Genomic DNA, 17,194 nt, shown 5'->3' on the forward strand with positions numbered 1-17,194 from the left:
ATATAATGTACAACCATCTTCATGCTTACCAAAGAAGTAATACATTCATATTTTAACTAGGAATGTTGCAAAGTATAGACTGCCATCTAGAGACAGACACATCAGTTAAGGTAAAATCACAACTTTAAAGCCTTTGTAAAAATTATGTATTTTATAAAACATCTCCACATGTGAACCTAGATAAAGCAAACATGAAAGAGAGACTACCAAAAGTCTGTCCTAGTGTATGATTTCGGTATCTCTTCAACACCATCGTGACAGATATTTATTAAGAATCCGAGATGATAATCGTCAAAATAAGAGGCTGATTCATACACAGAACACTGGAAAGGCCTTTACTGTTTGGAATACTTTTTGCTAGTGTATTAGGCAGTGGTAGTATATTTCCTCACACACAGGTTTCAGTAGTGCTAAGTATGTAATGTTGTATCATTAAAAGCTAGAAACTTAAAAAATGTTATTTGCAGTACTGTTACAGTATCAAGTAGCAACAATTTTCCTATGTGTAATCTCCTATCTTTAATTTTTTCATATAACCATTACATTTACTCACTTTTAGTTTTAGTTGAAAAGATAAAAAGGGTCACGTTCCTACTATGTAGCTAGAGTAGAACTTAAGGGAAGTAAAGTATAAAGTGGACAAGAAGCATCAAAGAATACAATACCACTTCCCTGGACTATAATCCGATTGTACATAGAGAGGTGACACAGTTGCAGTTCTCTAGGCTATAATATGGTTTACATACAGAGGTATGCAAGCAACAGTTTACTTCTGATTTCTGTGTTTTTTCTGATTACTTCATTCCATTCTCTTTCTGGTAAATACAAGGTATTTTGGATAAGGATGTTTAGTGCCGTTGAGTCTACTCACCTCTACTTTGGATTGAGGACTAGGTATGAATGGTTAGGTCACTGCTAGAATGATTTTTCTGGTCCTTAGAAAAAACATCAGATTCTATTTTTCAAACACCATTTTAATCTGGAAACAGAGGTAAGTAGAAATCCAGGTTCCATTAGAGTTCCAGGGATGTTCTAGAATTCTACCAAAACGAACAACCCAAGAAAACATTCTATCACTTCATGGACTTCAAGTTAAGAGCAGTGTTAAAAATACTAAAGTTGGAAGCTCAGTATTAACTCTGCTTTTTATGAACTATAGATATAGTGTAAAAGATTTAGTTTGCTATTTTCTTGAATGTTTTTCTTATCTCCATTTTGTTTCTTATATGAATGTATTTTTAAACTTCAGTGTGCTATACATTCTTAAGACTCTAGAGTTTAAAGCATTGAACAGAGCAGTGGATCTTCTCTACAGTGGCCTTCGAAGTTAGATATCACAGTCTAGTCATTTAGTAGAGTAATAAAATGAAACAGCTCTCAAGATAAAGTACAAATGGCATACATAAACATAAAAACAAATTTCAGTCTGGCTGTCCGTCAGGGAAATGCAGATGATGCATACATTGAGATTCTGTCTTCTTCCAGAATGTCAGTAATGGAGAAAGTATAAAGTCAACACTGACAAGGAAATGGGTGAAAGGGAATTCTTGAATTACAAACCCTCTTGAGAATGCAACCTAATCTAGACCCTATGGGAATCCAGGTTCTCAAAGCAATACATAAAGGAAGATGGTCTAATGTATGACCACACGACCCCTTCTAGACACTGCCCAAGATATGCAGACCACGTGGGTGCCAGCCCCAGTGCTTATTGCAGCACTGTCCACTGTCCCATGCTACCATGCTAGATTAGGTGTTTATGTATATAGCAGGACTTTGTTTTTTAGTCATAAAAAATAATGAAGTCATTTCATTTGCAGGAAAATTGATAATAAAAAGGCTGTTAACTAGAAAGAAGTTACTTGCCTTTCATAGAGACTATGTACATTTTGTTGTGCCCCATACTAATAACTAGTGAAGCTGAAAAACACTACTTTAAAGATTTCGCTATCAAAATGTATTCCAATGAAATATACTGTTAGAGGATTTTTACTCTGTTGTGATTATTATTACCACCACTAGCCTTTGTTATTGTACATAGTGATAATTATCAAAGGATATGTTTCACTGCCCTACTTTTTAGGTTAAAAGTTTTTTTTATTAATTCATATTTTTTCATATCATAGAAAAAGAACCCTTAAAACTTTCATTCTCGCAAATTCATATTAGGCTTTCATCCTGCTGTCTTTCAAAGAACGTAAATTAATAAAGGCTCCACAGGTATTTTTAAGACCTTTTGTTAGTGTTACCTTCCTTGTTGTAACTAATACCTATCAGAAATGGAAGTCAGGATAGTTTTATTTTGTTCATGGTCATTGCTGTAGATCATGGTTGGCTGCTACTTCTTTGATCCCAAGAAAAGGCAGAATATAATATCAGCTGAAATTGTAGCAAAGACTGCTTAGTTTGCAGTGGCCATAAATTAGGTAGAAGTGTTAACAGAAAGAATCCAGAGCAAGATAAAGTTTCAGAGTTCACCTCCTAAGGGATCTACCTCCCGGTAGCCACCACTTGTTCGAATCTTGAGCACGTCTAAGAAGTTAGCTCCTCAATTGTGGGTGAAGGTTTCATCAGGAACCTGTGAGGGACATTGCATATTCAAATTATAACCTTCTGCCCTTCTCCATATATGTTGATTTCATAATGCAAAAGTAGTTAGATAATTTCTAAAGAGTCACTATGGTGTTACCAGTTCTATGTTTATTCACATACCCAAATCCAGAGTCTTTGTACGTAGTGTCCTTAATATTAAAAAGAAATCTGTGTTCTTACAACATATAGTGGCATAGAAGAAATAGTTCCATTCTAAAAGACAGGTATAGGAACGTAGGAGGGAGGAGGGATTGAAGCAAGACTGAAACCCAACTGGGCAAATATTAAATCTTGTAGATTGGTATCTGACATCCAGGCATAGTGGCATAGTGTGAGGTCCATGTTGCTTGGGAAGCTACCCTCCTTCAGCCTGGCATTTTGGGAGTTTGTAGTTTCCTCCAATCCTTTCTCTTCTTCTCTCCTCCCCTCTTCTTCTTTCCTCTTTCCTTTCCCCTTCCCAACCTCATGTCTTTCCTCTCTTCTTCTCTATCTCTACTCCATTCTCCTGCCCCTCTCCACCTCTCTTTCTGACCGAACTTTAACTGAAGGTATTCTAGACCAAAATTCCATATCTTATTTGTTTTTAAGTTTCTGGGGTCTTGATCACATCTTCAACTTCTGTCTCCTATCTTCATACATCCCTCCTTAGGTACTGCATGCAGAAATTTTAAACTTGTCATAAATTGCCCAACCTTCATAGCTTTTCTTTGAAATACTCACGATTGTGTCAGTGATACTGCAGTTTTTCTTTCCATGTCCTTTAAAAGCCACCACCATGCTCTGTGGATCGTTGTCATCCTCCAGCTTGAGGTAGAGCCTGGAGTAGACTATAGCTGCAACAGCCTCCGAAGTCCCTGAGCAGCAGAGTTTAGTAAAATTATCTTGAGGAAACAGCCTCCTAGGTAATTCTTTGTGAGCAGTGATCCCTGGCATCATTTACATTACCCTTAAGTTTACTCCATGTGAGAACTGGCTTGTTGTTGAAATGCCTTCAAGGTTTCCTAATATTCAGGTGCTGAGCATTTGTCTAAACTTTCCTGAGTTGGCATCAGTAAACCAAATTTACTGGTTTCTTTTTCCCCTGATCAAATTTTGCAAGGTATCTAAGTCCTCTCCCCCGCAACCCCCATTTTATCTACTAGAATTCAGCACCTGAATTCAGGGCTTGAACCTTTTTACATCGAATCAATTATTTTTGACATTTCAAAATTTATCCTTCCATAAAATTTCATGGCATTGAATGATATCTGGTCTAATTCCCAAATAGAGTCCTCTTTTACCCATGAGCACGTTTTTCTCCACATTTCACTCTCTGTGTGTTGGTCTTCTCAGTTTCTGGTAAAAACTTTCACTTTGTATTTCTTACATTTTAGGCCCCTAGCCTGAGACCCCACAAACATGTTCCAGAAGGTTCTGAACTCAGTGATGAAGTTTTGCTACAGTGGTAACCCTTCATTCAATTTTCTAGATTAGTCAGTTTTCATTGCAGGCAGGAAAGATTTATATTGGTTTACAACTTCAGAATTTCCATTGATGGTCATTTGTCTCTGTTGCTGTTAAGGAAGCCACTGAATTGTAGAATGACTATAGAAATGTGGGATATAGTTTGTTACTTTCATGGCAGAGAGTAAAAGCAGAAAAAGAAAATAGGCCAGAAGAATATGTCCATAATCTCTGTGAGATAAATGGCAGTGACCTGATCCTTATCTTTGACTCCACCTTTTAAAATTTCTTGCACATGCCAAAACAGCACAAATAACAGTTGACCAAGGTTTCAACACATGAGCCTGTGACAAACATTCTATATTTAGAATTCATAAGAATTGTTTATGCTATGCACTCATTGATAAGTGGATATTAGCCCCAAAGCTTGGAATACCCAAGATAAAATTCACAGACCACATGGAGCTCAACAAGAAGGAAGTCCAAAGTGTGGATACTTCAGTCCTTCTTAGAACGGGGAACAATTTTCTCACAGGAGGAAATATGGAGACAAAGTGTGGAGCAGAGACTGAAGGAAAGGCCATCCAGAGCCTGCCCCACCTAGGGATGCATCCCATATTCAGTCACCAAACCCAGACACTATAGTGGATTCCAAGAAGTGCATGTTGACAGGAACCTTATATAGCTGTCTCCGCAGAGGCTGTGCCAGAGCCTGACAAATAGAGGCAGATGCTCACAGCCAACCATTGGACTGAACACAGGGTCCCCAATGGAGGAGTTAGAGAAAGGATTGAAGGAGCTGAAGATGTTTGTGACCTCATAGGAAGAAGAACAATATCAACCAACCAGACACCCCAGAGTTCCCAGGGACTAAACCACTGACAAAAGAGTTCACATGGAAGGACCCATGGGGTGAGGGAGCACCCTCATAGAGGCGGGGGAGGGGGATGTGATAGGGTGTTTCCGGAGGGGAAACTTGAGAAGGGATAACTTTTGAAATGTAAATAAATAAAATATCCAATTAAAGAAAAGAAAAAGAATTTGCTTAATCATTAAAAACAATAGAAGTGGAGACAGGAGCAGCACTAAAGAGAGCTCAGTGGTTAATAGTAGGTGATGATCTTGCAGAGAATCCAAATTCAGCCTTTTTATTATTTTTATTAAATTATTCATTTACATTTCAAATGATATCCCCTTTCCCAGTTACTCCTCCACCAACTCCCCTTCCCAGCCTTTTTCCCCCTCCCGCTTTGCCTCACACACAGCCATCTCACCCCTCTAGAGTCCCCCTACACTAGGGCATCAAGCCTCCCTTCCCTCTCTCATTAATGTCAAATAAGGCCATCCTCTGCTACATATGTATCTGGAGTCCTGGCTCCTTCCATGTATACTCTTTGTTTGGTGGTTTAGTCCCTGGGAGCTCTGGATGGTCCACTTAGTTGTTCTTCCTATGGGTTTGCAATCTTCAGCTCCATCAGTCCTTCCCTTATCTTTTCCATTGGAGTCCTAGGGCTCAATACAATGGTCGGATGCAAGTATCGACATCTGTATTGGCTATGCTGGTAGAACCTCTCAGGGAACAGCTATATCCAGGCTCCTGTTGGTGTGCCGGGTTGTTATCTGCAGATGGGATGGATCCCTAGACAGAAACATTTCTGGGTTTAAAATTTTGAGATGCGTGGGTGGCTCCATTCCTCAACTGGGTGCCGTACCTATCTACCAGGCATGGTCTCTACGTGTTGTATCTCTCCTTTGTTGGGTATTTTGGCTAAAGTCACCACCATTCGCTTCTGGGAGCCTCTAGCTTGCCTGGAGTCTGGAACTTTCTAGTGGCTACTCCTCGTTTCCCATCCCCTATTGCTACATGTTTATTTAATTTCCTGACCCTCTGTACTTCCCTCCTGTCCCTTCCAATATCTATTCTCCCCCCCCTTTTTTTTCTCCCCCTCCTCTCTCTGTCCCAGGTCCCTCTCTCCATCTAGCTCCTGTGATTATTTAGTTCCCCGTTCTATATAGGACCGAAGCATCTACACATTGTTCTTCCTTCTTCTTAAACTGCATATGGCTTGTGGGTTATATTGTGGGTATTCTGAGCTTTTGGGCTAAAATCCACTGATCAGTGAGTACATACCATCTGTGTTCTTTTGTGTCTGTGTTCCCTCACTGAGGATGATATTTTCTAGTTCCATCAATTTTCCTGCAAATTTCATGAAGGTCTTGTTTTTAATAGCTGAGTAATACTCCATTTAATAGCTGAGTAATATCCATTCTTCTGTTGAGGGGCATCTGGATTGTTTCCAACTTCTGACTATTATAATATGGCTGTTATGAACTTAGTGGAGCATGTGTATGTTGGAGCATCTTTTGGGTATATGCCCAGGAGCCATATAGCTGGGTCTTCGGGTAGAACAATGTCCAATTTTCTAAAGAACTACCAGATTGCTTTCCAAAGTGGTTTTACCAGCTTGCTATCTCACCAACAATGAAGGAGTGTTCCTTTCCCTGTGCCAAAATGCTTATGATTCTTTCCCACTTCTATTAGTTTCAGTATATCTGTTTTTATGTGGAAGTCCTTGATCCACTTGGACTTGAGCTTTGTACAAGGTGATAAGAATGGATCAACTTGCATTCTTCTACATGCCAACTACCAGTTGAACCAGTTCCATTTGTTCAAAATGCTGTCTTTTTCCCACTGGATGGTTTGGCTTGTCAATGATTAAATGTGTGGTTTTATTTCTGGGTTTTCAATTCTATTCCATTGATCTACTTGTTTGTACCAATACCATGCAGTTTTTAATCACTTTTTTCTGTAGTATAGCTTAAAGTCAAGGATGGTGATTCCCTTAGATGTTTTTATTGTTGAGAATGTTTTTCGCTATCCTGGGATTTTTGTTATTCCAGATAAATTTGAGATTTGCTCTTTCTATATCTGTGAAGAATTGAGTTGGCATTTTGATGGAAATTGTATTGAATCTGTAGATTGCTTTCAGTAAGATGGCCATTTTTACTATTAATCCTGCTGACCCATGAGCATGGGCGATCTTTTTATCATCTAATATTTTCCTTGATTTCTTTCTTCAGAGACTTGAACTTCTTGTCATACAGATCTTTCACTTGCTTGGTTAGAATCACTCTGAAAATCAATACCCTTCAAAACAGTTGCAAATAATATAAATATCCAGGTTTAATCTCTTACATCCACTTCATAGCTCACAATCAGCTGTAATTCCACTTCCAGGGAATCTTGTTTTTTGGTTTTTTTGGGGGGGTTTTTTTTCTCTCTCTTTCTTCCTCTCTCTTTCTTCCTCTCTCTCTTTCTCTCTCTCTCTCTCTCTCTCTTTCTTTCTCTCTCTCTTTCTTTTCTCTCTCTTTCTTTCTCTCTCTTTCTTTCTCTCTTTCTCTCTCTTTCTCTCTCTTTCTTTCTTTCTTTCTTTCTTTCTTTCTTTCTTTCTTTCTTTCTTTCTTTCTTTCTTTGCCTTTGTTGGTTCCAAGCATGTCCCTAGTATATGTATAGCCACTCATATTTATATTTATCTCCTTTAATGTCAAGCACGTATTTCCTTATTCCTGAAGATAACAAGACTTTTCAGATTGCCACATCCCTTTTTAGTAATATTTTAATATATAGTATATGTTTCAGTATCTCTTTGTGAGTATGTCCATATATTCTACACTTTATTTATTTATTTATTTATTTATTTATTTATTTATTTATTTATTTCATGTATGTGGGTACATTGTCACTGTCTTCAGACACACCAGAAGAGGGCATTGGATCCCCATGACAGATGGTTATGAGCCACCATGTGGTTGCTGGGAATTGAACTCAGGACCTCTGGAAGAGCACTTGGTGCTCTTAACCACTGAGCCATCTCTCTAGCCCCCTACACATTATTCTTTATCAATCCTGGATGGCATTTTTTTATTTTGATAGTTCAATGGACCCTTAATAATTAAGAACAAGTAGTAGTTGGCCATTTCTAGTCTGCCAAAGAAGGTCAATTACTAGCAAAATCTGATTGCAAGTTTCTATTTAGAGGTCTTAGTTTTCTCATTTATACAGTGAGAGAACAAATAGAACATTGTCAAGGATGTTGGGCAAATCAAATGTACTCATGTGCATCTGATCTTTAGAAATGGTATGAGTTCTCCTTAATTTTTTCTATGACATTGATTCACAGAATATTTGTAAATAATTTTACACATTCAAAAATTTTATGAACGCTTTGGTATAAGTAATCATATCAAGGAATTTGTAATTTTGATAGATAATTAAAAATTTTTCATATTACAGAGGTTGCACAAAGCCTTGTTCCCATGATCATCTGTAATCCATTTTATTTGGAGATAAGTTTTTTTTTCTGTTGCTTGTGTTGACATCATATTCAAAACCTTCTGTATTAGCTGAGTGAGTGTTAGCTTTACAGGTATGCACCACCAAGCTTGTCCTAAGTTAGTAACAACTTGTAGTTGGCTGCTGTTATTTCTAATTGAGAAATATTCATTGTTAAAAACAAATTTTGAATTTCTTCTGTTATTTGAAATATTTTTTTTTCTTTTTTTTGGAAATGGGGACCGAACCCAGGGCCTTGCGCTCGCTAGGCAAGCGCTCTACCACTGAGCTAAATCCCCAACCCTGAAATATTTTTTACTGTAAATACAACCTCAAATAATCTTTTATGGTTTTCTTTTAAAAAGTATTGTGTGTGTGTGTGTGTGTGTGTGAGAGAGAGAGAGAGAGAGAGAGAGAGAGAAAGAGAGAGAGAGAGAGAATGAATATCATTTGTCCGAGAGAGAGAGAGAGAGAGAGAGAGAGAGAGAGAGAGAAAGAGAGAGAGAGAGAGAATGAATATCATTTGTCCGTGCTGGAGAGATAGATGGCTCATGGGTTAAGAGCAGTGACTACTTTTCCTGAGTTCAATTCCCAGCAACCACATGGTGGCTCACAACCATCTGTAATGGGATTCGATGCCCTATTCTGGTGTGTCAGAAGATGGCTACAGTGAACTCCTATTCATAAGTAAATTTTAAAAAATGAAGTTAATTGTGTAGGTTGGTAGTTAGATAATTAGTTCAAGATTGTCTCAGAAGTTCTTAGTGTTTTAAAGAATACTATTTAATATCAAATTTTTCTCTTTTGGTATTTATGTTTTATGAGTGTAGAATATTATAAGTACATTCACAAATGTGTTTTTAGCTTTGTTCTCTCTCCCTGGCATGGTCTTATCATGTAGACAGGTTGACCTGAGATTATGGGAATGTTTGACCATGCCAAAGCAGACCTCCATGTCCTTACAAACCATAATACAAGGTCAAGATAGAGCTCATCAGTTCAGAGTGCTTCCTTTCAAACCTAGCAATCTGTGTTTGCTCCTTGGGACATATATAGTGAAAAGAGAGAACTGACTTTTACAACTTGTCCTCTTATCACACACACACTCAAACATATAAACATTTCCATTCAAACAAATATACAAAGAAAGAAATTAATATGAAAAAATTAAAAAGCTCCAAATTAAACATCTTAAGATTGCCTCTTTAATTTTGTTTCCAGTATTCAATTTCAGCAATACTTTTTTTCCGTTTTAAAGAAACTTTCAATAAGAAAAAAATCTCAGGTTGTCAGGGGTTTTTGAAACAAGTAATGGAATGAAAATTCAAAGAGGTCATGATGCCTGCAGTTTCTAGGGGCATAGAGTATATATTTTTTTCATGTTATGTAGTGTAAAATTCTGTATTCTATTAAAGAGAACTTTGAAAAGTACATAAATCTACCCAGGAAAATTACAGAAAGTGAAACATCAGAAAATTTTCCTTAAATGCAATATATTGCTGCAATAAAAAACAGTTTATTGGAAAAAATACATTAGTAAAGGAAAGACTGTGGCAGAAATCTAGAGATAGCTCTTCTCGAAGGTATTTATTTAGTCACTTGTGGAGATAAATGACCAGTTAAAACATAAGGATAAGTTTTTGTATTATTAGCCTGTGGGAGTGTGACAAGCGTTTTCCTTGTTAAAATAATACCTCAGCATCATTTATTATTTTAATTATTGCCTTTGACATTTGAGTGACATTTGATATTCCCCTCAAAGATGGGAAGGAAACCTGAGTTTCTCCTAGCGGTTTCATTGCTGGCTACCATTTTCTTGTTTCTCACAATGTTAACACTCAAAATACTTTCTTTCCGAGCTTTTCTTAGTGAAAATGCAGGTGAAAATACCATGCTTGAGCTTGGCCTGTCAGTTGTGGAAGTAGAATAGAGCGTCACTACAATGTTGGCGATATGGGAGTCAGTGTTGCAGTGCTGCTGTCAGCATTGTTTACCCCTTTTTTTCTTTCTTCTTTCCTCCTTTTCCCTTTGCAGATGCATCTGTAGGTTTATAAGGTTTAAGGTAGTTCATTTTTTTTTTTTTGAAGTTCTGGGTTACAGAATTAAGGGAAGAATCACAGGGGTTGCTATTCTAGGGCTACCTGTTTTTTGTTTTTTTGTTTGTTTGTTTGTTTGTTTGTTTGTTTTTGTTTTTGGTCTTCCAGTTTTTGAATCCACCATTAGTGATTGGAACATATTCTTAAGATTAGCAAAATCAATGGATCAAAGATACAATTTACATTAATATTGACAGTTCAGTGTCCAGCTGAATGACTTTGTATAAATGCGTACATTTGCTTAATACCTCACAATATATATTCTGTCTCTTAAATGTTTTAATTTTATAGCAAATTTCTTCACTCCTACTGTTCATGTACACTTGTTCATGCATGACAACTTTCAAGCTAATCAATGTAGTTTTTTTCATTTTAGAGATTGTTCTTTGCTTGTTTGTTTGTTTGTTTTTCCAATTTAGATTTATTTTTGGCTCCTGGGGTAATGTCATTTCTTCAATATGAAAAAAAAGCCACAAGTGTAGCACAAAATATAAATTCAGAAGTGTAGGGTAGGACCAAACCAAGGGCAGGAGGAAAATAGCAAAAACAAAGATGTTACTTTCCCTCTGGAAGTGTTCCAAACATCCAGGTGGCAGGCGCACTTGTAGGTTAAGTGGTTTGCAGTTTCTGAACATTTAGACACCAAGACTCTAATTCCCCAATATCTCTTGGGTAAAGCAGGAACAGTATTGCGAAGACACCAACATCAATGGCTGATTTGGCTAAGGACAGCTGGGGGTTATAAATGAAGATAATACTGTTAGCCATTCCAGAGGCTGAGAAATGAAGTAGGAAAAACCACTGTTTATTGAAAAAGTCTCAGTAGACTCCCCTCTAAATGGCCTTAATTGGAAAACCCCACTTCTTCCCAGTGAGCTCTACCTGGTACCCTTCTTTTTTTAATCTACTACTTAGCTTTAGGATGGTGGCCACTATCTGGGATTTTAGGACTGGGTTGGTTCTACACAGTATCTGGAGCAGAAATCAGTTTCTGGAGAATATGTTAGAAGAGTATTAACTGGACTTTAAGAAAATGACTACCAGAAAGAAAAATGGTAACACACAGAATTGCAGAAGTCTAGGTTTGTCAGAGTGAAAAGAGAAAGGAGACATTCCACAAATCTTTCTTGGACTCTATGTTTGAGGCACTGTTTATCCCCGAATGAAAAGAAAGGAAACCAAACCCAAAAGAACAACAACACAACAAAAACCAACCAACCAACCAACCAACCAACCAAAGAAACAAACAAACAAAGAACCGAAAAAACCAAATAGTAGAGGCATCAGAAAGAAACTGAAGGCAGAAAATGGGCAGTTAAAAAAAGCTGAGGAAACTAATCAAGCTGAGGCAGTACTGGGCTCTCTGCCTTAGGCTCTCTTCTACCCCCTCACAGAAATCCTCCTCTTCTGCAGTGTCATCCCAGTCCTGCTGATACTCAGAGACACTGTCATTCAGGTTGCTCTCAGCTCTGGGAATCTCCTTCTAATCCGCCACCATGTTTTGTTGTTGTTTGGCTGTTCAATATATAACCTTGGCTTACCTAGAAATCCTGAAGCAGACCATTTTGGCCCCAGATTTACAGAGATCTTAACTCCCGAGTGTTAGTATGAAAGATGTCTTCCACCAGGCCTAGTTTTGGATATTTGTATAAATAGATTGATAATAATTTTACTTTCAAGTATTTGATTACATCTTTATGAGAGTGTGAGTATATGTATGTGTGTGCTTATATGTATGTATATATAATGCACACGTATACATGTGTATGTTTATGTACATACACACACAGCATGCACATACACACACATATAAACATGCATGCATACATACGTACATACGCATGCATGCACTTTCCAAAACTTGTGTGGAAGTCAGTGGACAACTTGCGGGACTCAGTTGTTTTTACCACACTCATTCACCTACCAAAGTTCATCAGTCCTGGCACAAACACCTTTACCTTCTAAGACATTTGACTTCTTGCTGGTCCATCCTTTTCTTTTTTGATGCAGTGTTTTCAACTTATTATTATCTTGATAAACTATCCATGTTATGTATTATCGGTTGCTTTTATTAATGTATAATTTGTTTTTGTTTTGGATCTTTGTGCTTCTAATTTTTTAAATAGGTGAGACCGGTTTTGAATTTATGAGTCAAAACTGGTAGGAGTAAAATTTGTGAATCATTTATAAAAATCACCTGATATTAAGGTGTTGCTGTCATCCTTTTATTTAAAGAACATGGAAGTGGAGGAGATGGCTCAATGGAGGAAATGCTTGCTGCACAAACACAAGGACCGGATTTTAGATCTGTGTAAAATGCTGGGCATACAGAAAGTCCTGCCTGTTATCCCAGCAGCAAGAAGTAAAGACCAGGAATCCCTTCAGCAAGCTGACTACCCAGATTGCTTAACATCACTGATTCTGGCTTCAGTGAGGGCTTGCCTCAACAGAGGTGGAGAGTGATTGAAGAAGACATCTAATGCTGATACCCACACATGTGCACCTACATACACATTCACACACATCCCCACACACAAAACAGCACTTTAAATTCTTTTAAATATGGATTTTTCTGATGATTGTACATTAAATTCCTAGGAATTAACACTACATGTTTATTGTTTTTGATGTTATTCTGTAGTTCAGTGATTAAAAACATAATTGTTCATCAGTATCACTCTTTCTGTACTTCATGAGTTTATTAGCAGCTCACATTGAGTAGTTCTGATAATCCAAGCCTGATAGTGTTACCTTCAGTTCATTGCTCAGGGTTGCAGTCAATATAAGTGCTTATGTACAGAAGAGTTTTATTTTTTCCAAGACTTATTCCTTTGTCATTTGACTACAATCCTTCATTTTAAGAGAGTCTCTGCAGTCTCAGTATCTGATATTTCTTCAGCTCATAAAAAAAGTGATGCCATACTGCTTGTTTGCTAATTTTCAGGCCCTATGTAAATTTAATGTAACTTTTCTCCCTAGTTTGTGTTATAAGGACCACTACTTTCACTGTTATTGGATGATTTCTTAAGAGCTTAAATCATTAGGAGTTTTTGAGGGGAGGTGGAGTTCAACCTGAAGTTTGGTTCTTAAAGTTACAATAAACCTAATTCTCATAACTAAAAATTAGTATATTTTCTTATTTATTTGCTTACTTAAGTGTGTGTGAGCATGCCCCATGGCACATAAGGAGGTCAGTGGACAACTTGCAGGAATTAATTCTCTCTTTTCACCATGTGGGTCCAGTGTCTGAAACTTGGTGAAGCTTGGCAAGTTCCCTTTCCACTGAGCGGTCTCCTGAGCCCACAAACAAACAACAACAATTGTTAATATGTTGCATTTTTACAAATGAAAGTGAATCTTTATATAAAGATTCTCTGTCCTAATGTTCATCTTAAGCTTTTAACATTTTTAAATTATGTTGACTTTGTCTTGTGTGTGATTTTAGAGATGGCATCTTATGTAGTCCAAGTTGGCCTAGAACATGCTCTGTAGCCAAGAATGAAGTTGAACATTTTATCCTTTGGCTTGCTTCCTACGTGGCTTGCTAGGATTATAGGCATGTGCCACTACGCCTACTTTATTTAATCAGTGCTAGAGCTCCAACCCAGGGTTCTTCATGCATATTAGCGAAGAATTTTAATCACTATTCCCCATGTCTAAATTACTTTTTCTATTTTTTGAGAGGAAGGGAGTTCGATGCCATACTGGGGATTGTGCCATGGCCATCTGTATGCTGTGCTAAGTAAATCTTCTATCACTGATCACTGTAACCCAGCCTAAATTATGTTGATTTTTTTGAAAGTACACATTTTTCAAGACTAACAAAAAATTTCATTCAGCATATTAATAAATTACAGAACCATATTTGGGATAAAATTAAACCATCAAAAATTACAAAAGAACTAGCAAAGTAAAAAATTAACTTTTTCTTTTATCAATAATCATTATATAGAACTTAATAACTTGACTGTTAGAGAAGCATTTCATTGAAAAGCACTGTTTCTAAATAAAACATTCCTTTAAAGTAGATGGTATAAAAAAAAATTTGAGGCAGTAGAAAATGGCTTGGTGGAGGAGTTGGGGATTTAGCTCAGTGGTAGAGCGCTTGCAAGCGCAAGGCCCTGGGTTCGGTCCCCAGCTCCGAAGGAAAAAAAAAAAAAAAAAAAAAGAAAATGGCTTGGTGGTTAATAGCATTGACTGCTCTTCCAGAAGACCTGGGTTTGACTTCCAGTATCTGCACAGTGGTGTATAATAATCTATAATTCTTGTCCTAAGGTATCCAATATACTATTTTGGCATCTGCAGGCAACACACACACATGTGATTTACAGGCACATACATATACATAAAACACCCATATATAAAAAATAATTTTCTTAAGAAAATTAATGGAGCAATTTGTGATGAACAGGAAACCTAACTAGTTTTCCATAACTTTTAAACAGTGATAAGATTAGGGTTAATGTTTAGTATAAGGTAAAGACTAACTGTAAAATCTATTTTTCCACAGGTACTGTCAGAATAGAGATGTTTCGAAATATGCAGAACGCAGAAATAATCAGAAAAATGACTGAAGAATTTGATGAGGTATATATAACATTCCAATACCTGTACAAATTGAGTCCCTATCTTTTAGATCATTATTAAATATGTTGATTGTTTCAAATATTTTTGCCTAGTTTTAAAAGATAACAATATACTTTACAATGGCATGAGTTAAAATTGACATTTTGCATTAATTCTAGCAATCTCCAATTCTTGATTTCGTTTCCTCTTCAATTCTTGATTTCATTTCGAACTTGAAATACTAACTTCATTGACTGTTTAGAGGTAAAATGGTTTGGATGTTGGATAAATTTGAGCAGTGTTGTTTATAAACCTATCTTAGAGATTATTAAAACATGTTTTCTAAGGTTGTTAGTAAATCTAATGATGAAAATTTTTCTTAACTGTATTCAATCAAGAATTTCCCAAAACTATGTGGGGCATCATCTATGCACTTTCCAGACCACACTTGTGTGTATGGCTCTTGTCTTAGTCAGGGTGTCTATTCCTGCATAAACATCATGACCAAGAAGCAAGCTGGGGAGGAAAGGGTTTATTCAGCTTACACCTCCACATTGCTGTTCATCACCAAAGGAAGTCAGGACTGGATCTCAGGCAGGTCACTAAGCAGGAGCTGATGCAGAGACCATAGAGGGATGTTTCTTACTGGCTTGCTTCTCCTGGCTTGCTCAGCTTGCTTTCTTATAGAACCCAGGACCACCAGCCCAGGAACAGCACCACCCACAATGGGCTCTCCCATCCTTGATCACTACTTGAGAAAAAATGCCTTACAGCTGGGTCTCATGGAGACATTTTCTCAAGGGAGGCTCCTTTCTCTGTGATAACTCTTTTCTTATTCCATCACTACTTCTTGTAATATATCATTTTGTTTACAGAAGAATTTTGTTTTTGGAAGAATTTTTTTAAGCATTAACAGTATTGCCTTTTCTAGGTTAATTTTTTGTGATTAGTTGAATCTTTTTATCATTTTTCATTTGGATAAAGTAATACAAATATGTAAAATATTTAGAACTTAGTTGTCATCCTTTCTATCAGGTATTCAGATTTTCTCTTGCACTTCACACCGAAAGTATTTTCTGTGTTCTTAGTTATAGAAATGTTCTGGTACCATCTTTTAGATTGACTTATTCCGTAGGAATTAGTTGCATTGTTATTCATGTATTTTTATATCTTCAATTTCCTAAAAACTGGTTTTGACTTAGATGACATTGTTTATAGTTTATATTTTTTTACCATTTCGTGTAAATATCTCTTTTTAATGTGAAATGGGGAAATTATATTTATGTGACAGTTTTGTAGGTACCATACCATTATCTGATGATGTGATCACTTTAGTTTTGTGTCAGTTCAGTTTATCAAGACAACAACTGTGCTAAACACCTGGTTCCCGGGAGCAAGAGCAACTGCTACATTCCCTGGGAGTGTACTCACAGTGATGACCCAAGAACTCCATAAAGTACTGGGGCAGTGGCGCACGCCTTTAATCCCAGCACTTGAGAAGCAAAGGCAAGCAAGCAAGTCTCTGAGTTTGAGAACAGCTAGGTCTATATAGGGAGTTCCAAAACAGCCAGGATTATTCAGTGATTCCTATATCACAAAAAACAAACAAACAAAACCAACCAGACAACAAACTCCATGAAACTTCCACTTTATAACCTGCCTAGGTTAGAGGCAAACCATCTGTAGCAGATATAAACGACTTGGGTTACAGGACCTTCTTGCATTCTTCTGGGTTTGTGATACAATATAAGGAATTTGTACTAATTTAACTTAAAAGCTAAAAATCTTCAGAATTTTGAAACAATTCTATAGAAATACTTTTCACTAGATTAAATTTTGTTACATTGACAATTTATATCTAGTGTATTCAAGAATTTAAATATGGCTAAAGAAGATGAAACTATATTAATGTGCTAGCTGATAGATTTACTCCTCAGCTTCTAGACTGCCTTGACAATGCCATGCTTACAACACAGTTGATTGAAATCAAATCACAAATTTGTTTCAATCTTTAGTATAGTAACACTTATTTTATGTCATACTATGAATTTATGAACAGAGGTGCCATGCTTTGCAGCCATTAATATCACCTAATCATCAAAAAATATAAATGCTTAGCTATCACCACATATTCTAGACCAGTAGTTTTCATCCTGTAGGCTGT

General features: G+C 36.8%; 1 protein-coding gene and 1 long non-coding RNA gene across 7 annotated transcripts in view; one reads left to right on the forward strand and one right to left on the reverse strand.

Moving 5' to 3' along the window:
• Stag1 (STAG1 cohesin complex component) overlaps positions 1-17,194 on the forward strand; it is a 383,606-nt gene that overhangs the window by 153,020 nt on the left and 213,392 nt on the right. For 5 of the 6 annotated variants that reach the window (XM_087562318.1, XM_087562317.1, NM_001433817.1 and 2 more), the window contains one exon: positions 14,975-15,051. The exons of the other annotated variant lie outside the window; for it this stretch is intronic. In XM_087562318.1, the coding sequence (XP_087418444.1) occupies positions 14,975-15,051 (77 nt within the window). The remainder of the gene's footprint in view (positions 1-14,974; positions 15,052-17,194) is intronic. 6 annotated transcript variants of the gene reach the window in all.
• Positions 1,337-4,802, reverse strand: LOC120094242 (uncharacterized). The gene is made up of 3 exons (XR_015627991.1): positions 4,712-4,802; positions 3,313-3,446; positions 1,337-2,578 (listed from the first exon to the last, which is right to left on the reverse strand). It is a non-coding gene; the product is annotated as an uncharacterized LOC120094242 (long non-coding RNA).

Source organism: Rattus norvegicus, chromosome 8 (assembly GCF_021556685.1).
Source record: "Rattus norvegicus strain SHRSP/BbbUtx chromosome 8, alternate assembly SHRSP_T2T, whole genome shotgun sequence".
Classification (NCBI taxonomy): domain Eukaryota; kingdom Metazoa; phylum Chordata; class Mammalia; order Rodentia; family Muridae; genus Rattus; species Rattus norvegicus.